Source organism: Nomascus leucogenys, chromosome 3, assembly GCF_006542625.1.
Source record: "Nomascus leucogenys isolate Asia chromosome 3, Asia_NLE_v1, whole genome shotgun sequence".
NCBI classification, from domain to species: domain Eukaryota; kingdom Metazoa; phylum Chordata; class Mammalia; order Primates; family Hylobatidae; genus Nomascus; species Nomascus leucogenys.
Genome location: NC_044383.1, coordinates 9510662 through 9524394, shown reverse-complemented (window position 1 = coordinate 9524394; position 13733 = coordinate 9510662). Strand labels below are relative to the sequence as shown.

Here is a 13733-nt window from a genome sequence, read left to right as displayed (position 1 = left end):
CTTCTGGAGAAAATGAGATCATCAAGGGCAAACAACACCTTAGTTTGACCACAGAAAGAGTTTGGACTTTGGATTCCCTGAAAGGGTCGCAAGTGGTCCCCGGGCCACTCTCGGAGAGCCACTGACGGAAGCTGATGAAATACTAATGCAGAAAGGGAGGTGCCCCCTGAACGCCAGGCTGGAAGCTTTGGAAAGTCCCAGCACGGATGAGGGTAATGATTTGAGGAAGATAATCACACAAATAATGAAGGACTCTGCCTCGAGATTGCCTTGCAAGCGCCTTCCAGTTCTCATGTCCCTTTCGAAACACTGAAACCAGAAATCAGTGCTGATTCACTGCGCTGCGGTTTCTGCCACAGAGATGACCCAGAGCTCCAATCAGTGGGCTCATGCTCAGAGAAAAGGTTTTGGCTCCATACCAAAAGGCAGACAAATAGATGTGCTGTACTTTACATATTTTAAGTAAAAATAAAATGTTTAAGAAATGTCTATGTGGTTAAGTAGGACTTCCCCACCCATCTAACTTGCCCAGCTAACGCTGCAATTACGGGTGCTGCAAGAACGTTGACTCGACCCAGCCTTCCCCTGCTGTGCTAAATGCCCCCACCCCTCCACCCTCAGGCTGGACACCAGCTCCAAGTCTAATCCTTGCCTTTGACCATTTGGGGCTTGACTTTGCCTTTGACCTTGCCTCCATTGCTTGCCATATCCTTCAGTTAGTCACAAGCACAAGATGGGTCAGATTTGGTGGGTCCCTGCACTGGGCCCAGTACTAAGTATGTGTCCTTAGAGCAGTCACCTAACCTCCCTGAGCCCCAGCTTCCTTTTCTGTAAAATGGGAAGTTACGCATAAGCATGCATATACCCTACCTCTGTGGGTGCCGTCAGTAGTGATGTCACCATCCCACTGGTACAGTGCCTTTGAGATGGCCCTTCAGCCGTGCTTCCTACTCCCAGCCCCTGTGATCACTCACTTGGACCATAAAAGCCTCAGCCTTAGTCTTTCCATTTCCAGGCACTTCTACCTGCTCCAAATTGACCTAAATCCCTGCTCTAACCAAGTAATAATTCTGCTCAGAAAATGTCAGTGTGGGAAGCTCAATACACCACTAGTTCAACCAAAGGCATTTACCCTGAGACCCAAACCCTCTTTGACCTGGTGCCCACCTACCTGGGTGGCTTCACCTCCTACTGCTACAACAATCGTGCCTGAGGACCATTGCTGAGGTGACCTGCCCCAACCTCCAGGGTTCAGATGCCATGTGGAGGGTATTACATGCAGGAACCCCTGAATATCGCCATAAGGGCGTGAGTGTGACTGCATCTCCATTCTGCAGATAAGAAAACAGAGGCTCAGTAGTATCGGGTCCTCTGCCTAAGGTCACACAGAGGACAGTGCCAGAGCCAGGATTGTAGCCCAGGTCTCCCTGACTCCAAAGCCCAGAATGTTCGTATGCTCCTTTCTGGAGGCACTGAGACCTTCCCTGCTCTTGTGCTTTCCCTGCTCCCTGCCCCTGCTCACCCCAGCCAGCGCCTCCTCTCGGCATGCCTGCCCACCTTTCTAGATCCTGCCCATCTTTGGGGCTCAGCTTAAATGCCACTTGTTTCCTGATGCCATCAGGGTCACAGCCCCCATGCACCCTGCAGACCTCTCCTCTGCTGGAGGTTCTGACATTTGCACAGGGTCTGCATTCTCCTAGGCTCTCCCTGTTCCTTCCTTAGGAAAGTGAGCCTGGCCCCTACGGTGAGGTCCTCTTTCCCTGCTTCACACTCCAGAGCAGCGGGCCCCAACCTTTTTGGCACCAGGGACCAGTTTCATGGAAGAGAATTTTTCCACAGTTGGGACAGGGGGATGGTTTGGGGTGATTCAAGCTCATTACATGTATTGTGCACTTCATTTCTATTATTACTACACTGAAATATATAATGAAATAATTCTACAACTCACCATCATGTAGAATGAGTGGGAGCCCTGAACTTGTTTTCCTGCAACTAGATGGTCCCATCTGGGGGTGATGGGAGACAGCAACAGATCTTAGATTCTCATAAGGCACATGCCACCTAGATCCCTCACATGCACAGTTCACAATAGGGTTGGAGCTCCTATGAGAATCCAGTGTTACCACTAGGAGGTGGAGCTCAGGCGGGAATGCGAGCGATGGGGAGTGGCTGTAAATAGAGATGAAGCTTTCCTTCTCACCTCAGGCTGTGCAGCCCGGGAGTGCTACTGGCCCATGCCCGAGGGCTGGGGGGTTGCCTGCTCTACAGCATCATCACACATGCCTTTGCTCCATCTAAGTTTGTTGAGTGAGTATTATGTGTAGTCACTGATCCAGGCTCTGAGGCCACAGCCATGAACAGAGTTCCCACCTCAAGGAGCGGAGGTCCCTGATGGGCAGAGGGCTGCTGAAGCAGCAGCAGACACACAGATGGTCCAGTTTCAGGTGACAGCTGTCAGCAAATCAAGCAGGGAGGCTGGCACATGCAGGAGAGGTATTATTTTGCGTAAGTGGCCAGGGAAGGGAACACAGTGAGGCAAAGGCACCGGCCTGCCCAGTGTCGGGGAAGGGACTGTAGTGAGGCGAAGGCGCCAGCCTGGCCAGGGTCAGGGAAGGGACAATAGTGAGGCGAAGGTGCTGGCCTGGCCTAGGTCAGGGAAGGGTGTGCCAGGCAGGGCACCCCAGGGTCACAGGCCAGTACAGGGAATGGCTTGGTGTGCTGAGCATGGCAGTGAGGTCAGCACGGCCAAGGCTGAGGTGAGTGTGGGCAGCTGAGGTCTCAGAGGTCAGCAGGGCAGGGTCAGGGAGGGCCTCGAGGGACATGAGCAGGTCTTGGCCTTTTATCCCAGGTGTGTTGGGGGGTTGGGGAGGGTTTCAAGGAAGAGAGTGACATGGTTTGAAGGACTGCAGGGGAAAAGTGACAGTGGAGGCGCCAGGAGGGCCTTGGCCCCAGCTCTCACCGCCATGCGGGAGTGGTGTGGGGGTGGGGGGTGTTGAATCATAGGTTTCACTGTTATTCAGGTAAAGTGAGACCAACAGCTCAGAAGATTGTCTTTGGCTGGGCTCAGTGGCTCATGCCTGTAATCCCAGCACTTTGAGGAACTGAGGTGGGTGGATTGCTTGAGCCCAGGAGTTCAAGACCACCCTGGGCAACATAGCGAAACCCTATCTCTACAAAAAAATACACAAAGTTAGCTGGGCATGATAGCAGGTGCCTGTAGTCCCAGCTACTCAGGAGGCTGAGGTGGGAGTATCACCTGAGCCCTGGAGGTTGAGGCTGCAGTGAGCCGAGATGGCACCACTGCACTCCAGCCTGGGCATCGGAGTGAGACCCTGTCTCAAAAAAAAAAAAAAAAAAGATTGCCTTTGACACAATGGTTTGTTACGCACAGTTCCCAAGAGGAAGAGACACACCGGGCTATGTGGGGCCACTGGGAAGCACCGGGGTGAGGGGCGGAGAGAGCACCGGGGAGACGGTGAGCCAGAGCCTTTGCTGTGGTTTTCATAGGAAGAAATGAACAAACAGCAACCGGGCTATGCAGGGCTAGAGCTGAGTTTGAATAATTTTATGGGGCTCAGGGTGTCTGGGCTTCCAAGTTTCTGGCTCCTGGCCGGCGAGGCAACTGGGGACTTGCCCGCTGTAAAAGCTCAGGAAGGGAGACGGCCGGGGTGGGCTGGGATTGGCTGTTTTGCATACAAAAGGTGTACTCCAAGGGCTGCTATATCTAGGGGTTAGCTAGTCCCGAGAGGGCAGTCCTTCCCAGATCAGCAAGATGTCAGGGGATCATAAAATACAGAAAATAATCAACCAAACTAATACAAGAGTGGTCAAGATGAGGGGGCAGAGCCGGGAGAATGGTGGATCCTATGAGGCAGGGGGAAGACAGGACGGTGAGAGAGTGGCTTGGGAAGGGGTGGGGTGGCTTTTTGGTTAAGGTGGTCTGGTTGACTGGGAGATTGCGGTCAGCCTGAAGGAGGAAGCTGGGGGCAGAGCCTTCCCGCAGAAGAGATGGCAGGAGCAGGACAGCTGGCGAGATGGGTTCCAGGGTGGATGTGGGCGAGCAGTGCCCGGGTGGAGCTCAGCGATGTGGCCTGCATGGGCTGGTCACTGCTGGAACCCTGCTGGGGAGGCGGCTTAGGTGGAGGGACAGACCCAAGAGCTCTGAGTCATTAATGCTGGGGGTGCCACCTGTCACGCAGTGGGTGCACCAGCCTGCGCTCAGGGCTGAGGTCTGGGAGTCATCAGCATAGATACGGCATCTGAGGCCACGGACTGGATAAGAACAGTTATGGGAGAGGGCTAAGGACTGAGCCGCTGGGCACCCCGACATTCATGGCCAGAAAGAAGAGTAGGTGCAGCCATGGAGGCAGGATGAGGACCAGCGAGGAATCCGTTGTCCTGGAGACCAAGTGAGAGTTTTAGGAGGAGCTGCCAACAAAGTTAACAGGGCCAGGAGATTGGATTAGGAATGGCGTCTCCAGACGAGCATCTGCGGAGGGCCTGACAGGGTGTACTCAACTTGACCCTCAATGAAGCAGCATGTTACCCACTCCCAAAAGAATCCCTTGCTTCTCATAAGCAGAGCTGTATTACCAAAAAATTGTACTCAACTATTGTATTTTGAATTCCATCTCTAAATATTTGTGGAACCTCTTTTCTCTCTGTTGCATTAGTACCTAATATCTCTATTTTTCCTCTTGGGCCCACAAAGTCTAATATATTTACCATCTGGCCCTTTATGGAAACGCTTTGGTCATCTTGAGCCAGAGCATGAAAGTGGAGGAGGCATTTTGAGAATGGATGAGGGGCCATGGGACACATAGGACCCAATGCAAGGTACAGTGGCTTCCTGAGGATCAGGGCATGGCAGCCTTGGGGGTGACCTGGTAGGTGGAGGCTCTGGTAGGCCTGAAACATTCTGGGAGTGGTCTTCGTGTGGCCTGGGGAAAGCTGGGGGGTCAATTCCAGCCCAGCCTCCTCTTGGGGCTTGGTCTCTGAGGCAGATGGGGAGGTCATAGAGAGTGGAGTAGCTGAGGAGGAGTGAGGGTATCTCACCAGAAATATGTCACTGTCCCCAGTATCGCCCCTCATGCCCATTGCAGTTCTGAAATGCTTTAGGCAATGCTGTGATCAATGTCTTGTCTGTTTCTGATCAATATCTGTCTGCTGCATTGCATGCAGGCAGGGACCAGCTCTGCTCTCCCAGGTGCCTCTAATACCAAGGACATGGCTGGTGCTCCCTCAATATTTGTTGGAAGAACCAGTGAAGGAATCAATGAATGAGCAAATGAACAATGTCGCACCCTCACCACAATGCCTGGCCCAATGACTCGTGCATAGTAGATGTTCAGAAAATATTTGCTGAGAAAATTAAATTTTGGCTTTTTTACACTTTCTAGCTCAGGTGTGTACGTTTGGTGCCTTTGAGGCCCTGGGCAAGGCCAAGCCCTGGGGTGGAGCAATCTGCTTCTGATGTGACTCAGGGCTCAGGGGACTCCTCACCACAGCTAGCCCATCACAGCCAGCCCCTGAAGTCTGCCTTCAGGGAGGCGCAGACAACTCACGCCAGCCAGCCCAGGGCAGGGGGAATATCCATGCCAGCAAGTCTCGGCTGAGAGTCTTTTGGCAGAAAAAGTCATGTTTATTTCCCTTGTTTCCCCCTAGAAATCCCAGTCATCACCTAGACCCTTGATGGGTTGAGCTGCAGAAACCCCTGGCCCAGGTGACCCCAGAAACCACTGGCCTTCCCTGAGGGAACTTGAAAGGGGGGCATTTGAAATGGAGGGGAAGGAGAACTAACCCTCGAAATGTAGACAGGCTGCTGAGGATGGAAGCCTGGGGCTGGTGCTAAGGGTATACAATGCAGCACTATGGTTAAAAGCACTGACTCGAAATGTCTGAGCTGCCATTCTGCTCTCTTTCTGGGGATCTGAGCTGTGTGACCTCAGGCAGGCGTGCAGCCTCTCTGATCCTCAGTCTAGATTTGTAAAACTCTGAGACCCACTCATGAGCAAGACAGACCTGTGGGTACAGAAAGGGCCTGTGGTGTACCCAAGGTTATGAGAAGATTATGAGATGGCTGTCCCAGGCCCTCTGCTGCGGAATTGGGCTTTGAATCCAGCTCATCTGGCTCCAAACTCAGGGCTTACCCTCTTCCCACACTGTCCCTGTCAGGGGCAGAGTTTGGCAGATGCAAATCATCGTCCCTTATGGTGGAACAACAGTCGAAGGGGGGTGGCTCATGACCTGGGGAAGATGGGCCAGGGTGTAGGGAGAGGCAGCTGGGATTTCCCCACCCTGATTCCCTAGCCCCCACCTTTCTCTGCCCTGCCAGGAAGAGAATTCCTCAGAGAGTGGGGGGCCTCCAACCCTGGGCAAGTCACAAGGCTCAGGGAGGCCAAGGTTTCAGCCTCAGCTGAGACTTGCCCACTTCTAGATCTGACCAGGACCTGACTTTAAAGGGGCCTTTCAAAGCATGCAGAGCTGAGGGTACACCCCAGAAAGCCCCCAGGATCCCCACTGGCCCTCAGGCCTGCCAAGGACCCTGCGGGAACCCAGCCTCCTCATGCTGCTGGCGGCTCTCCACCATGGGAGAGGAGGCCTTTCACAGTCTCTGTGCCCCAGACACAGTGCCCAGCACCTATAGGGCAGTCAGCAGAGGCTGCCCAGCAGCGAGTAGACCAAGTCTCCTCCTTGCTTTGCCACAGGTTCAATAATGAAGAACCCAGGTGCAAGCCTGAGCTGGGTCCTGGGTGCCCCATGGCAGGAGGACGCAGCCACTTGCAGGTGGCAATTGAGAGAGCCCTGTTGCTCCTCCCCAGCCTCTCTCACAGGCCTGCTGCGCTGCCTGAGAATCCCCACCTTCTGCCTTCGTACTCAGCCCTTACAGTCCAAGGTCAGCAACCTGTGCAGCCCGAGGCTCCCAGGACGGCCCACAGTGCTCAGCCTCCTGCCCCAGACCCGAGTAGGAGCAGGTTTGCAGAGGATACTGGGGATGAGCCAGGTGGCTGGGGACAGGGTTGGTGAGGACAGAGATGGTGGGGGTGAGTCCAGCCTGTAGCCATCAGTGAGACCGGACACCAGCCTTCCAAAGCCCAAAGCTGCGAGGCTGGGGGCCACGGAGGTCACCAATCCCTGAACAGGGACTGGAAAATGTTCTATTTCTGTAACTTTCATAAGCTGCTGCCTTTGAAGTCAACAACAGCTGAACTTCAGCAACTCAAAACTATCCAGGTGGCTCATGTGTGTAGTTTACACACATCCTGGAAAACTCACAAAGTAACTTCACAAAAATTTTTTAAAAAGTAAAAAGGTCAATAACTAGTAAGCACTCAAAAACTACTTCTACCAAGAGCTGGAGAAATTGTCCTGTCTCCATTGTGGGGGACAAGGCTGACTCTTGGAAAGCAGGTGACCTTCCATGGGAAAAACACTGTGATGTGAATTCAGGAGGAGGTGGGTCTGTGGCCTGACCCCTCGCGTTGCCCTGTCTCACCTACTCCACTACCCCAGTCACAGGGCCTTGCCTGGACGGGAAGATGCGCTGTCCTGGAATAGACGCATCCAGAAGCTCGGCTTCTGCTGAGGGCAGCCCCCTCCCCACTCAGACCTGCTTGGGCTGTACAGTAAAGCACAGGGAACCAGCCGGGGAACCTCCTCCATCCCACGCTTGCCTGACTGGCCAGCTCTCCACACCACCCTCCTGTGGTTGGCTGAATAAGGGCCTTTGAAGACGTCCACGTCATAATCCCTAGAGCCTACAAGTATGCTCCCTTCTATGGCCAAAGAGGCTTTGCAGATGTGATCCGGAGATGGGGAGATGATCCCAGAGTATCTGGTGGGCCCAGTGTCATCGCGAGCGTCCTTACGACACCAGGAGCATGAGGATCAGAGAAGGCCATGTGATCTCTGAAGCAGAGGGAGAGAGTTAGACTTGAAGATGCCGTGCTTTTGACCATGGAGGAAAGAACCAGGAGGCGTGAGTGCAGGCGGCCTCTCAAAGCTGGAAAGGTAGGAAAGCAGACTCCCTTTGAGCCCCCGAAGGAACCAGTCCTGCTCATCGCTTGAATTTAGGCCAGTGAGACCCACTTCAGACTTCTGGCCTCCAGCACTGTAAGATCATAAACTTCTGTTGCTTTGAGTCACTAAGTTTGGGGTGATTTATAGTAGCTGCTGTAGTTTGGATGTGTGTACCCCAAACCTCATGTTGAAATCTGATCCCCAGCGTTGGGGTCATGGGGGCAGAGCTCTCAAGAACAGCTTGGTGCCGTCCTGGGGGTAGTGAGTTGTTGCTCTATTTGTTCCCGCAAAAGCAGGTTGTTAAAAAGAGCCTGGCACCTCCCTCCCCCGGCCCTGCCGTCCCCTGTGACCTCTGCGCACCCAGCCCTCTTCACCTTCCGCCAGGAGTGAAGCAGCCGGAGGCTTTCACCCGACGCTCAATCCTTAGCCAGCAGAATCATGAGCCAAACAAGCCTTTTTTCCTTTATACATTTCCAGCCTCAGGTACTCCTTTACAGCAACATAAACTCACAAAGCTCCCAGGCCGACAGCCGCTCCGGCCGATGCAGCTTCTGCCCCACGGGACCTATTCTGTCTCTGCTGCTCCGCAGGGAACCTTGCCCGGTGAAGTACTGGGAAAACCCGATTCATCAGAGTGATGTTTTCCTATCAGTCCCCATGGGCTCCGCCTCACCATAGGCAGCACAGCTGCCTAGAGGGTGAGATTTCTGGAGTAACAGGAAAACAGCCACCCACAGAATCCCTGTCTCCACACTCAGGGATCCTTGGAGTTCCTCCACCTGGAGCACAGCCTTTGCCTCAGTTCCCAAATCGGGTCATTTTGTGGGGAAGAGGCATGCTCATCAGGATTCTTCCCGAGGGCTGGTTTCTCCATGGGGAGTGGGTGGCCTCACGGGAGAGGCTTTCAGGGGAGATCTGAAACGGAGGGAGGTCGTGCCCTCAGCCCTCAAAGATGCACCCCAGTCGTCCTGCTCCTGACTCCCACCCATCCTCCATTCCCTGCTGGGTAAAGCCATTCCTGACCCTGGCAGGAAAAGATGGGGTCTCCCCTATTTCCAGCCTGGACACACCTGCCTCCAACCTCAACACGCCACTGTGGGAGGTGGTGCTGGGGAGAAAGGCTCCCCCAGGAAGGTCTGCCCAGAACTGGGGGACCCACCATGGTCCACGCTGTGCTCAGGATGGCCCAGCTTTCAGAGCCCTAAGCCTGAGATGTCCCCTCTGTATGGGCTGAAAAGTGTGCCCCAAATTCATATGCTGAAGTCCCAATCTTGAGTACCTCAGAATGTGACTGCATTTGCAGATAAAGTTTTTTAAAGAGGTGATGAGGTTAAGATGAGGCTGTCAGAGCACGCCTTCATCCACTCTGACTGGTGTCCTTATAAGGAGAGGAAGAGGCGGCAGGGGCATGTGTGTGTGGCCACATGAACACACAGAGACCATCAGCCATCAGCGAGCCAAGGAGAGAGACCCCCAGAGAAACCAGCCCTGCGGCGCCTTGATCTCGGGCCTCTGGCCTCCAGACTGAGAAAATCCGTTTCTGTTGTTTGTGGTCTTTTGTCCTGGCTGCCCCACCTGAGCGCACACCACCTCCTTCTGCAGGCTTAACCTCAGCGATAAGGACATATGCCAGAGACACCGGGGGTCTCAAACTCACAGCTGCCAGGGCCCAGGCAGGCCACCGGAATGAGGCCTGTGGTCACTTAACCTTCAAATTTGAAGGTCTGAAGACAATGCTAGGCCTGACTGTGGGCTGGGCCAGATCTCCCACCCTGACTCACACCCCAACAAGGACTCACACAGGGAGTCCCTGCTAACATCTGAATCCTTTTCTCTCTGGTCTTGAGTTTTCTTCTGCCTGTTGCTCGCACAATCACACCTCGTCTCTCAGCAGCCAGCACAGCTGTAACTCCCCTTTACACAGAGCCTGCACAACTCGAGCAGGTCCCACACTAAACTACTGCGATGCACTCATGCACCAGGAAGAGCTTGGCTGCAGAGGAAGAGCACACGCTCCACAGGCGTCACTCATATGGGTCCATCTTTAATTTTGTTAAATATTAATAAAAGTACAGCGTTAACTGCGATTCGCTTAACATACCTTACAGGACTAAGGGAGTACAATTTAACACAGTCACAGCTTTTGAGAACAAAAAGGAACTTCAATACCATGTTGTGAGAAATGCTCCAATTCGCTTTGGTTTTGAGTGGCAGGCTCGAGAACCACCGCCCAGAACGGAACCTAGTCTGTCAGCAAGAGCCGGGCCTCGAACGAGAGGAAGCAGAGGCAGCAGAAGTGCCCTCTGGAGAAAGGCCCCTGGAGGGAAAAACCATGTCTGGATGGCATTGATTGGCACAGAAGGGATGGGACTGCATATATAAAAAAGATCCGCATAATAAACCAAATAATATTGGAAATAATACCTTCAGAAATACTTCTGTAAGAAGCAGAATTACACCACATGTTATTCACATGCATAGGAGTGCATAAGAAAAATCCCTTGTTGTAATTGTGGTTGGTGTGGGATAGTAAAATATGTACTGAAAATGACAAGTTAATTGGCAGAGAAATTAATCTATAAAAGGGTTGTGTCCAGAGCGGAGGAGCCTCATTAGCAACTGAACAGAACCCACTCAGAAGACGCACTCACCCACACGTGCGCGTACACACACACACACACACACACACATACGCACTGTACTGCAAATAAATATACACACACACTGAAGTGATCTCTCCCTAAAGCATCCTTGTGTTCAGGCCAGATTTTCCTGCTGGCGGCTGCTCCCAGTGCCGGCTATAGAGACGGTGGGGACTGTCCCTGCAAGTGGGAGTTCAGGACGCACGCTCCTTCAGTAGCAAAAACAGCCCCGGCCATCCTGGCGCTCAGAGCCCTCTGCATACCTTCAAACGTGCTGTGTCCCTTCTCTGATGACAGAAAGACAACAGCACCAGGAGGGGACGGCTGAGCGATTGCAGATTCTCCTACCCCTGAAGCCCGGTCTGTCTCACACATACAAGTTAGAGCTGGGTAGATGGGTGCTTGCACTTTCTGGCTTTGGTGGGCGAGACCTTGGCCTGAGAACTTTGGTTCACAGGACGCTTCCCTTGACAACACTTGAGTGTAAAGCTTCATCCAGGTCCCACCTGCGCTGTTGCCAAGGATGCTCAAGTGTTCTCTTCAATCTTCCCTGTGACTTCCAAGAAATGACAAGGTCTCTAGCCCATCCATCGGTAAACCAAGCTGCCAAGTAGCCTGGAAAATTCCATGAAGAACACGGCTCTTAGAAACCTCATTCCAAATCTCAACACGCCACGTTCAGCCCAAGTTCAGCTTGTGCATTGTTTTGGAATCGGGACACGAGTATCTATAGTCCCTTGCTGGGTGAGGAACTTTGACCACACGTAGTGGAGAATGTGGAAATAAACTATTTCCAATGGGAAGGCAGAGAAATGGAGCCTGTAGCTGGCCAGAACTAAAAATTAAAATCCTCTGTTTCTCTGATGATCTTATAACCCTGATGAGGGCTTGAATTACCTAGATTTTCCATGAAGTGTTCAATTCCTTCAGGTTGCTCATTCTGGCATTAACAGCAAAAATTTCCCTTCCAATTATAAACTGAATTTCTTGAGAAAACGTATAAAGAGGCAGCAGAGAGACAGCCAGGGCTGGTTAAATGCAGAAAGTGGTTTTGTTTTGAACGCATTCATTTTCTATGTTAAACGTAAGTCCACAAGGACAGAAGAGGAGGAGGTCAGAAAGATGAAGGTGCTGCCAAAAACTGACTTATTTTTTTCCTTTTGGAAACAGTGATGTTAACGGGGTTTACATCTGAAGAAACTGGAGGGCTGAGTTTGGAGTAAAGGAAAAAAATACATGAAGAGCCTCCATTCTTGAAAGACTGCGGTTCTCTGTCCCAGTGAGGTTAGCCATCTCAACAAGAGTGTTTCAGAAGTGAATGTGGTACGATCACACCTGTGAAGACAGCCACTGAATACAGACAGTCTGTGCAACACGGCGAGACCCCATCTCTAGGGCGAGAAAAGGGAACGTGAAGTCTAAGTTCCAGCCAGGCCTGTGGCATGACCTCTGGCTTGCTAACTCAGAACCCAGACTCAGGCTCTCCAGAAGGCGGAGGCGGGCAGGGCCGGGCTGCCTTCCTAGGTGTTCTCTCCACAGCCAGGGCAGGCCAGCTGGCTGCATCCCCAAGCTCCACGACGCTCAGAGCAGAGCTGAATTCTTGAGAAACTGGGGTCTCCAATGGCCTCGGACAGAGGAGCTCTGTGAGGGGTCCATTGCTGAGCTCTTGAACATCACAAAGGAAATTCCAAAATGGTTATAATTCATGTGTGCCTGGAGTGGCAGAGTCCTGGGGTTTTCCACACCATGAGTGAAACAGTTCCCCGCAAAGAGATTTGTAAAATCCTGATGATGACGGCATTGGCGGGCCCAGCACGTGCAGCAACAGTTCAGCTCTCACGTCGTCTTCCACGCAAACGCCTCATCAGCGAGGACCTGAGCCAGCCTAGCGTTGAAGGGCCTGTAGAAATCCCGCAGAATCTTCTGTGTGATGGGCCACATGGGCCCCAGGTTCCGGTCCTCGGGACGCCGTGCATTGGATGCAGGGCTCTTGGTCATCAAAGCCTCCTGCTTCTCACTTAAAGGCCCTAGAATAAAAGAAGACGAGTCCCGTAAGGCAGGAGGCATGGCAGGAACTAAAAGGGACTTTGCAAAAATCCCAGCTATGCTTCGTATTCAGACGGGAGTTTCCTTTAAGAGAATGTATTTAGGGATTAAAATTCTTTGGCTGGATCCATTTTGGAAGCACTGAGGGAGGAAGGTGGAAACACCATTAGGAAATTGCAAAGAAATTCTGCGGCGGGTGCAGGATGCCCATCCTCGGGGGAGCCCAGCTGGCATTTAATGATGATACAGCGTCTGAGGCTGACCTCAAGGATTCCCTTCCAATTGCCCTCGGTGGGCTGCTCTCCATGAGTGTCAGCCCATCCTTGGAGGAACATGCGGCCTGCCGGGCACAGCCCATGGGTTTCGGTTTTCCTGCTCAGCAGCCCTCTGGAATTCTACCATCATCGTTTCTACTTCAGGCTGCTCACGCCAAGGGCCCTGGGCCTGCACAGTTTCACCCTGTGCGTCTTGCTGTGAAGTGGCCATAGGGAGGAGGGCTGGGAGGAGGCCACCTGTGCCCAGAGCCCCCACTGGCTGAACCTCCATCTGCAGCAAGGAAATCAGTGAGAAGAGGCCTGCCGGCAAGGACTGTCAGTCACCCCCACGCCCCGCCCTCTGGAGTGAAGAGAGGCCCTGGAACGGGCTGGCAGACGTTGTCAGTCACCACCATGCCCCACCCTCTGGAGTGAGGAGAGGCCCTGGACAGGCCAGCAGGGGCTGTCAGTCACCCACACACCCCGCCCTCTGGAGTGAGAGGCCCTGAAACAAAACAGCAGGGGCTGCCACCCCCACGCCCCACCCTCTGGGCCACAGCTTCTTGGTGTAACCCATCACTGCTCAAGCCTCAACCGGGGGCTCTTGGGATCTGGCCAAAGTCCTTAGCCCATATACAGAAAAAGCATGTCCCAGCATCCTAGGGCCATATGAGATACAGAATTGGCCTTACTATCCATCCTGGGGACAAAAGACAAGCTCATTAATGGGACAGAGTCAACATGTGGTCAAATCAAAGAAAGATGATTCTAA

General features: G+C 53.0%; 1 protein-coding gene across 4 annotated transcripts in view; it reads right to left on the bottom strand.

Annotated features, from left to right (window-relative positions):
• Nucleotides 1-10013: 10013 nt before the first annotated feature.
• CHST15 (carbohydrate sulfotransferase 15) overlaps nt 10014-13733 on the bottom strand; it is an 85998-nt gene continuing 82278 nt past the window's right edge. For all 4 annotated transcript variants that reach the window (XM_030805899.1, XM_030805914.1, XM_030805923.1 and 1 more), the window contains one exon: nt 10014-12688. In XM_030805899.1, coding sequence (XP_030661759.1) covers nt 12498-12688 — 191 coding nt within the window. In that variant the 3' untranslated portion in view covers nt 10014-12497. The remainder of the gene's footprint in view (nt 12689-13733) is intronic.